The 10,344-nt window shown below is 45.0% G+C and overlaps 1 protein-coding gene across 1 annotated transcript in view; it reads right to left on the bottom strand.

The window, feature by feature from the left end:
• Positions 1-8,580: 8,580 nt before the first annotated feature.
• The window catches only part of LOC311350159 (cartilage acidic protein 1-like), a gene marked incomplete at its 5' end in the record, with an annotated part of 22,893 nt that continues 21,129 nt past the window's right edge, over positions 8,581-10,344 (bottom strand). Inside the window, 3 exons of the mRNA XM_084470174.1 lie at positions 8,581-8,917; positions 9,593-9,736; positions 9,833-9,875. Of these exons, the coding sequence (XP_084326300.1) occupies positions 8,790-8,917; positions 9,593-9,736; positions 9,833-9,875 (315 nt within the window). The 3' untranslated portion in view covers positions 8,581-8,789. The remainder of the gene's footprint in view (positions 8,918-9,592; positions 9,737-9,832; positions 9,876-10,344) is intronic.

Below are 10,344 nucleotides of genomic sequence, written 5' to 3'. Positions count from 1 at the left end.
TATGATTTGAACAAAGATCGAATCAACTGCCAACCAGAAAGACCTTTTTGGATGCTGTCTACAGGGACTAATACATAGCAGACCTCTACAGCACAGGAGCTGCACAGAAACTGTGGACATACTTGGGATCAAATGGAATGGATCCTGTGGACGTACAGTACATGGGAGATTCTGGATGTATCAACGTTGGTTGAAAAAGTCACATCTGCCAACACAGTCGATGGCATTATCCACTCTGTTGAGTGGTAAACACATTTTATTACATGACATGCATTACTTGATATAATACAATATTTTTGCTATTATGTAAATGTATATATGTTTAACATATTCACATGCCGTAGCAATAATTTGTTAAATTAACCATAATATTATACTACTGTGGTATAATAAATATAAAATATATTATTATTGATGTGGCTGTTCATACTGATGAAGAGGATTAGGAGGATGTTAATAATCACTGTATTTTTAAATGTTGAGTTATAACACAGTGTCCCAAGTTTCAAAGCATACTATATTTGACAGTGTGCCATCTTTATGTTACTCACCATTCTTCTTCATTACGTAACTATAGCCATGAAAACCACTGAGGTAAATAATACATTCATCCTATTTTTAACAGAGTATTTTTTGATGAAATGGCATGTTTTGTTATGTAAGGGTGTACATTTGGATTTTCACAACCTGTATTAGCCTACCTTTATCATCGACTTATTTTGCAAAATTTCACAAAATGTAATATTCTTGGAACATCAGGGGATGAAATATATTGTATATGTGAGGGGGAGATTTACAGTGAATTGTATAACATAAATGACCTCATGCTTTTGTTCTCTTCCCTGTACTGTTGGATGTGCAGCAAGTCCTCTATCACAGTATAATATGTATAATATACATTTGTATCTTTGAATATTGTGCTTTGGTGATGAGGTGAGCAGACGTTTTTCGTTCTTCAGATCTCTATGATGATGTCTTCCTCAAGTGTTAACAATGTTGTGTGTAGATTCTGGGTATATATACCGGCTGCTTCCTTCCTTGGTTTTGTGTTGAGACTGGCTCTGTATTATCTGTCGAATGCTGCATGCTGGGTAGGAACTTAGGCTACCGAATAGGGAGAAAATCACCTTGTTTATTCCCACATCTGTTCACTTCACAAATTCTAATTGAATATCACATAACTTTTGAGAGTCATTTATTTATTTTATTGATATTTATTGCTTCACATTATTATTATTATTATTACTACTATTGCACAGAATAGAACAGAAAGTGAATAAAAGTGTCAGGAGAGATCAATAAATTATTCAAGAAGCTGGTGAAACGTGGATTGTTCTTTACTATGACAGCCGAGTATGGTGGAGTGCTTCTGCTGTTGTTGAATAAATCAATTGAGACGGTTCTTATTGTGAATAGTCAATAAGTCCAGACTGGAAACGTCATCAATCCTACCTGTCGTATCGCTCAGTGTCCTGGGAATGTAAGCCTAAGATCTGAGCTGGAGGACTCCTCCTGGTAGCCTGGAGGTGTGTTGCTGTGTTGAGGCCTTGTCAGGCCCCCAGCAGGGGAATAGTGCGGCCGGCCCTCCTGATACAGTGGCTGACGCTGCCTCTTGGGGCAGCTCTATTCTCAGCTGAACGTTGGAGCATTTTACTATGGGGTACAAAGTGATTGTGTGTGTGTATTGTGTACAAGTGTGAGTGTGAGTCTGTCTCTGTGTGTGTGTGTTTGCGTGAAAGAGAGAGGTCTGTATGTGTGTGTGTGTGTATGTGTGAAGGTTTTTGGGTACATGTGTGAGTGCACGTGTGTTTGTGTGTGTGTGTGTGTGTGTGTGTGGGGGGGGGGGGGATGTAGTCTACAGTGAATCCATCATAGCCTGTTCATAAAACCCACCACCCTAGCATGTGATAAGAATCTGGCAGGTAGTGGAGTTTATTTAAGATCACAGGAGAAGAGAGAGAGAGCCAGAGAGAGAGAGAAAGAGAGCGAGGGAGAGAGAGAGAGTGGGAGGACTGTCTCGAAAGAGAGAGCGAGGGAGAGAGAGAGAGAGCGGGAGGACTGTCTCGAAAGACACAGAGGAGTGGTGAATAAACTGTCAAACACCTGTGGACAAAGGTCACACCACTAAGTGACTCTGTCTCCCTACTTCTCTACTTCTCTACCTCTCTCTCGCTCTCTTGGTCTCTCTTCATCCTCTCTCCTTCATCTTCACTAACCTGCCTGACTTTTCATTTATTTCTCCCCCCCCCCCCCTCCCTGGCGGGGGGAAGGTCATTGCGTACACTTTTCCGAAAGCGAAAGGAGAGCTAAGCTCCGTTCTCTGGCTGCTCCCAGCCCTTCTACCGTTCCCCCAGGGGCGTTCCTTCCTCCACGCCCTTCCTGTCCACCGCCCGACGCTCTCTAAACAAAAGCGGTCGGCCCGAACGACGTACCTATCCACAAGTAATGTCTGCGTCACTGAAAGTGCTGGTGGTGGTGGTGGTGGTGGTGGTGGGGGTGGTGGGGGCGGGGGGGGGGGGGGGGGGGGCTGGGGGATGTCGCTCTCAATGAGTCTCTTTTACATTGTTTAATAACTGATCACTTTTAATTAGGATTTCCAGACTGGTTTCCTTAAAGTTTTCCAGTCTGGGGACGTACCGACATGGGAGGTGGTGTAGGCACTGCCGATACAGCGAATCAAAAAAAGGGGCTCGGCACTTGATGCATTTTCCACTTCAGAAGGTGCCAGGAACTGGGAGATAGAAGACATCTCCCTTAACAAGTGAAGTGAGATAGCTCAATCCATGACGTAACAGTGTCAATTACAAAAAGTGGTTAGCGGTTAGGCACCACTTCGCCTGCAGGGGCCGCAAAATCACACAGAAACGGCATGTACTGTAAAACAATGAATCAGATTCATTTTGAATCCCTTGGGAGGACTTACCTCATCACCCCAACCCCTCCAAGGTAAAGGGTGAAAATGAATGCAAATAATTACACCATGACTATGTGTGTTTTCCATTTTCTGATGACTTTTCCCGTCTAGCTGGTAGGGCATCAGGCATAGCATTAGCTGAAGACAGTGGGAACCGAACCACTGCCCTTGGCAGGTTTAATGCTGAAAAGTAGCAGTTGAGCTAGGAGAGACCACTTTAATCATGACTATAATCCAAAAATATTTGGTGGTTTTTCCTCCTTTCGTGGCCCATTTACTTCAAGTTGTACTGCACGTAATTAAATAAAGAAATCAAAAAATGGATTGATCGTTTTCAGCGTCTTTACGACAACAGGAACAGAATCACTGGGAGTCATCAAAAAGTCAGAAAATGTAATCTGTACCTTTCACAAATAAGCACTTTTACAAGTGTTTAGTTCTAAACCTATATATAAATGTAACAGATACAAATTCTGTGTTTCCTTTTTAGTGTCATTAAGACAGACAGAAGTAAACCAGTGACCTTGGCAGTTTTAAAAGTTCTTAATTGAGCTAGAAGGGACCACTTTATAACTTTGTGACTAATACTTTAGTGTAAACATATAGATCGCTGTTTTGAATTACTTTTTTCCACTACTTTATTTGATTACTATGTTGAGCTAAACGGGATCCAAAGGAGGGAAAACGACAAAATCGTTTTGGATTATAATATAATTGTATAATATTATTTGGGAAATATAGAGAACACTGTGTGTGTTTTCCCTACATTTACAAAGTAGTCTTCTCCAACCAAATTGGTTGTGCATAGCATTAACATTGCCAAGGTCTGTTATTCAGTTATCACCTTCTTCAGGACACTTAAAAACATGAACAAAACTATAAAAAAATAAAACAATGACTGTGTGTATTCCCTCTTTTGCTGAGCAGTCCTGTGTAGCTCAACTGGTGGTGCCTAGCGTGAACACTGCCAAGGTCAGTAGTTCAGTTCCCGCTTTATTCAGAACACTAAATAATAGCATCCAAAAATAAATAACTGCTTTTAGTGTAAAAGGTATAGATTGCTTTTTCTACTTTATTTGTTCATTTCTTAACCAGTAGAGCTAAATGGGACCCAGCATCTAAAAGGAGGAAAACCTCCCTCCGTAAAAGTAAAATATTTTAAAATGTTTAAAATATTTAGAAATTGTGAATTGTAGCACGTGATTCCAAGCTAATATGTACATTTTAAAAGCGAAATGGAGTCTCTAGGTGAAAAATTGTGGAAGGAGTAGGGTCCCAACATTTGTAGAGAATAAGAAAGAAAGAAAGAAAGAATAAAGCCTAAGAATAACAAAAGTTAAGCACTGCCTCACTCACCTAATTAGGTTAAAAAGAAAACATGAAAATATGCATTTAGTTCGAAATGTGCAGATAACATTTTTTTTTACATTTTAACCTTTTTATATAACTGTTTTTATTTCTTTCTCGGTTGTAATCTTTGTTAAAAAAAGGAAACCCTGACTATGTGTGCTTTCCTTATATTTGATGAGCGATCCCGTCAACTCAACTGCTGAATAGTGCATACCATTAACACTGCCAAGATTCAAACCATTTTATGTCACAACCCTATTCATTAAAAACACCAGAACATAGAAATGATCACAAACCTGTGTTGACACGCACACTCACATTTAGCAGTTGTTGAAAAGTTATATGGTTAAAACGCGATCATTTCAAATTTTATACTTATATTGATCGTAGGCCCTACATAAAATTCCATGCTCATGAGTCAGTCCAGCACAGTGGTAAGAGAGCATGGTGGAAAACTGCAGGCATTTCTCTCTGTGTCTTGGCTCCGCTCTAAAATACTGTGCTATGTCTGGCCTTGGAACCCTCCGAATGTTTCTTTCCCCCCCGACGAAAAGGCCTCGGCGCTGCCTGTTTGGGTTGGCATGGCGATCCCCTCGGTTTATTTAACCTCAGTGTGATTGACGGCTCTTGTGTTGTGTCTGCTCGCTGGACGTCGCCCCATCTCGGCTCTTAGAATGCTCCATATAAAACGCGGCGCTACGCATCGGCGGCGGCCGGCGTGTGGTTCCAGTTAAGCACGTCACTCGTGATCTCCCCGTTTAATTGTGAAAACCGGGGGTCACTGAGACCGGTTCCCCTTTCTTTAGATCCGCTGCCATAGCCAAACAAAATGGTGGGCTTTGTCAGGGGACTGCGGTCCTAACTGGGCTTAATGGGCCGGACACTGAAGAGAGAGTGGGGGGCGGGGGTGGGAGGGGGTCTGGCACCATCCTCGCACACACACACACACACACACACACACACACACACACACACAGGGAGAGGGGGGGGTCACACAAGGATAAAATTATGTTTCCTCCTAGGTTCACCCTCAAAGATAAATACAACGGCCAAACACAACCTTAGACACAGAGAGAGCAGGGTAACACCTCATGGACAACAAGGTCCACTGGGATTCATAGTTGGGGCAATTAAAAGTGTAAAGTCATACTTTTCCATGGTCATTGCATGAGATGTGGTGTCTGGGTGACTGGCAAAGACCGCTGCAACAAGTTTCCACTGCCCTGAAATGCCAAAAATGCCACATGGTTAATGCATTATGCATGTGAGTGTGTGGTTGTGTATATATGTGTGTATGAGCATGTTTTTTTTAAACAGCTCTGAAAACATGTATTGTGCGAAGGCGTGCATGTGTCTGTGACGAAATGTGTGCGCACGTATGCCCATAAGTGTGTGTGTGTGTGCGTGTGCAAGCAAGCAAGCCAAAAGGCATGCATGCAACTCCTTGAAAGGGCTTTTTATGCGCTATTCCAAAACTTGCACGATGCGTTAAGTAATTCCATTATGGTCGGCGTGATTGCAGTGCTAGCACCAGAGACTTTACACGACATAAACCCTGTAGTGTACACACGGAGCAGAAGAAACAGCCCACCACAGAGCCTCTGCCACCTCGCCCCCCCCCCCCCCCCCCCATGGGAGATCAGCACAATGGAGACTGAGCATGAACACATGGAAGGGATTTGGCACCAGAAGGAATCCCTTCTTCTTCTCCTTCTTCTCCGGTCCATAGAAAGGAAAAGAGATGAGTTTCATGTACTATACCATCCCACATGGCTTACGACCCTGTCTCGATACCTGCTTCTAAATCCTGCGCGGTCTCAACGTGCCAAGACAGTTTGAGATGGAGCGGGGGATAAAATACCGGGCCGCTTACTTTACCTCCGAAAAAAAAGGTTTTGCTTTACATACTTTTTGAACGTTTGGTATAATTTCATGACTGAGAAAATGAAACAATTGCATCAAGCTCGTTTCTTGTGTGCATGTTTACATGACATGCGGTTTGTGTATGTTGTGATTGCGAATTTAGTGGCAATTTTGTGGATGATGGCCTAAACAAGAATATGGCATTGGGGATATTTTTCAACACAAAACATATGCGCTCACAAACAAGCACACGCAAACACACACACACACACACACACAAAAAAGCAGTGCCCCTGACAGGCCAAGCATTATGTTTCCCTATAATTCAAAAATTCAAACAGGGACATCAATACTTGATGTTCAGCAGCAACAAAGCGTGAGTTTTTCACTGCAGACACATGGACCATGCAGTGGTAGGAACCATAGACTGACAGACACAGACATAAGATACACTCCTGGACCCGTCACACAGACCGACATGGACATATCATAGTTATAGACATACACATTTGGAGACACACACACCCAAACACACTTGGATACGCACACATAGATACACACTTGGAAGCACATAGACTAAAAACACACACACTCTGAGACAAACACACATACACTTGGAGACACATATACACACATCATACACTGACTGACACCCAACACACACACAGACCCCAAACACCCTTGGATACACACTTGGAAGCACAGACTTGGAGAAACACACGCACACACACTTGGAGACACACACACACTTGGACACATTATACACTGACTGCCACAAACACACACACACACATACCCCAATCACACTTGGATACACACTTGGAAGCACATTGGAGACATCATATACATAACCACACACACTTGGAAACGACACACACACACACACACACACACACACACAGGAATCCTGTGAGGTTGCTGTGGTAATGAGGAATGAAGGCCTTGGTGTTCTCTGTGGTGTAGAGATGTGAAGGGGGGGCTGTGTGGCTGCAGCATGTTACCGCAGAGTCCTGGGAGGTCACAGATATTCCCCCTACTGTGCAGGCAAGCTGTCACGCATCGCGCTGTCAGCAGCACGCTGTCAGCATCCACACCAGCAACATGTTGCATTCACCAGTAATAAGAAGCATACAGCTGTGGGACCAACAAAATAAAAGTGGGTATATATTTGACATACAAAATAACAGCAAGAGGTTCATGTGTCTGAGGTCTTTTTCCCCTCTTTTCGTTTGTTTCATCATGCGATTGATTATTTATCACGCGTAAACACATTATAAAACGCGGAGACGACTCAACCACGCAGGAGTTGAGAGGTTGGGTGGTCTTCTGAACATAGTTTGTTATCTTATAGAAATACTATTCTACCAATAATATAAAATACACACATTTGATCTCGCAGCGTATGCATGTTCCAGAATTACAGGCTTGCTTTCGTTTTATTTTTTGAATGGAAAAAGGTCGAGCAGGAGAATGGCGGCGTCAGACACGGTGGTTCAGAGTCTTCAGAGGGGAGCCTGAGGTGATGAATGACAAAAGAACGTAGAGATCCAGTACTGGGGGTCAACAGCTCAACCTCTGTCTGGGATTCCTAAACACATAAGCACAACCTCGTTGCCAAACTCTTGTACGAGCAAAAATGGACGCCTACATGAGCCAACATCTGCTGATTTCGTTATTCATGAACACCGAATCACTTTTCTTTTTCCGTAGCTCCGAGTGCAGTTGTATTTGTTAATAATGCCAAATCAAAATGCAATCAGAACCTTCAAATTGAAATCATCACAGAGTCTGAATTCAATTTCAAACCAGCAGACCAAGTCTGTGTGCACGTTTGTTTACCTTTTGGACCGTACCGGTTCTATTATTTCAAAATAACAAGCTGACACACACATTCTCACACACACACACACACACACACACACAGTCACGCACAGACACACACACAGCCCCCCTATCATAAGAAAGGAGAATGTACTTCAGAGGATTACGGTGATGACGTGGTGACGATACAGATGGGTAGCTCCCTAATGAACAGTCTGGACGCCCTCAGATTCACACGGGGGAACACAGCGCCAGTATACACACACACACACTGCAGCTCCACCTAATGACTTGGCATTGGATCAAGTCCCACAGCGTTTAAGTGGCAGGTGATGACGGTGGTGGCGGGGGGGGGGAGCACTCTGGGTCTTGGGGGTGGAGGGGGGGATGTGTACCACGTCTTTCGCTCCCAGAGGCATGCTCCTCCCTGGGCGGGCTCTGGGACCAGTCCACAGGGTGCTAGGGAGGGTGGGTGAGGGGGGGGGCGGCGCAGACATATACCACAGCAAGGTTGGGGGGGACAACCAGCGGGGGGGGGGGGGGGGCAGAATAAGGAGAGGACTGGTGAAAATGTAAATACAGAGAGAGAGAGACGTTTACGGTAGGACAGGAGTGTGTGTTTTGGTGTTTTTAATTACAAAGAGTGCCAGGGGAGGAAGAGGGGTGGAAGACGAGAAAGAGAGGAAGAGGAGGCAGTTCCGTGTGCTGAGATAGTTTTTTTTCTTCTTTCTTTTTGTACATCCCAGAATCCCCCCGCGGTAGGAGAGGTGACCAGTAGAGGTGGAGGTTGTGGGCAGAGGTGGGGGGAGGGGGGTCTTGGGGGAGAAGAGGAGAGCAGGGGCTACAGTAGGGCGATGTGGAGGTGAGTGGAGAGGAGGGGGAGCAGAGCGGCAGAGAGGGGCCACAGGGACAGGCCGGGCCACCTCTGCACCCCCGATGACCGGGGCCCCCCGAAATAGGCCACCTGGGCTGTGGAGAGAGAGCCAGAGAGAGGGTTACAGTTACAGTGTTGTGTGTGTGTGTGTGTGTGTGTGTGTGTGTGTGTGTGTACGTGTGTGTAATGTGTAGTGCGATGTCAGTGTGTGTGATTTGTGTGTGCAGTACGTGCGTGCGGGTGTGGTAGTGTGGTGTGTGTCGTATAGCAGCGCATCCAAGCAAAAGTTATCCTAGCGTGAAAGTAGGGCACGGAGACAAAAACAAAGTCAACTGAACCGCAGCACTTCAGCACACAGCTACTTTAAAATAGTCCCATTGAAGGTCTCTTCAGTCACCCTCCACTCCAGTCTGCAGGTTCGCGGACACGTGGGGAATCAAACCCAGAACCTTTAAGGGTGAGGGTTGGAACGCCCAATGCTACACTATCCTGCTCCCTAACTGACATGCATCTACTAATAAACTCTCCCATCTTAAGTCACCTGAGTCTCCACTGCTGTACAGGAGAGAGAGCACTCACCCACACACTGAGCCGTCTCAGGTCACATGACTGACTCAGAGAGAGAGAGAGAGAGTGAGAGAGGGAGAGGGAGAGGGAGAGAGAGAGAGAGAGAGAGAGAGAGAGAGAGAGAGAGAGAGAGAGAGAGAGAGAGAGAGAGGAGAGGGAGAGGGAGAGGGAGAGGGAGAGAGAGGGAGAGAGAGAGCACTCACCCACGCAGGCGGAGCCGTCGTCGTTGGGCTCGAAGCCCTGGTTGCAGCGCTTGTTGCTCCGACACTTGAAGCTGCCGTAGGTGTTGGTGCAGACGGGGCGGTCCGGGGGGCACACTGAGGGGAACTGGGTGCACTCGTCTTTGTCTTGGGGTGGGGAGGGAGTTTAGGAGGAGAACTAGAGTCAGATCGTTCATGAGAAGGAATGCTTGTATTGAAATGAGTGGAACATCTTGGACGTACCAGTGCACCGTCCGTTCTCGTTCATGGCAAAGCCGTGGCCACACTGCAACACATTAACACACGATGCAATCAATCACACATAGGTCTCTGGAATCAGAACTTTGTGATGAGGCAGATCCAGGGATCACATGCCTGCAGAACATGGTTAATTAAAGCACGAATCTGTCAAAAGACTAGTGTTAAATGGCTACCGAACTTCAGTTTTAGTGCATTCAAGTAGGGAATTATCCGCTTTCAGTGTTTAGAGGAATCTAATGAACAAACACATTTATCCTCGTAACTCAAAAGTGATACGGAATGTCCCTTTCAAAGATTTTTCCATTCAAATTCAATTCTAGCTCCATCCATTTATAACCTCTAATGGTCACTCACTCAGGCCTCTCGCTCCTCCTCCCCCTAATTAGCCTGGCAGCCCGTCACAAACCCTCGCCACACTTGTTAACATCTATTACTTTTTTACAGTCTAGTCATTAATCAGACACTTTTAGCCAAAGCGAGGAGTCATCGAGGAG

This window comes from Micromesistius poutassou (assembly GCF_964030765.1).
Source record: "Micromesistius poutassou genome assembly, chromosome: 7".
Taxonomy (NCBI): domain Eukaryota; kingdom Metazoa; phylum Chordata; class Actinopteri; order Gadiformes; family Gadidae; genus Micromesistius; species Micromesistius poutassou.
The sequence above is the reverse complement of the archived record's forward strand: the minus strand, read 5'-3'. Positions and strand labels throughout refer to the sequence as shown.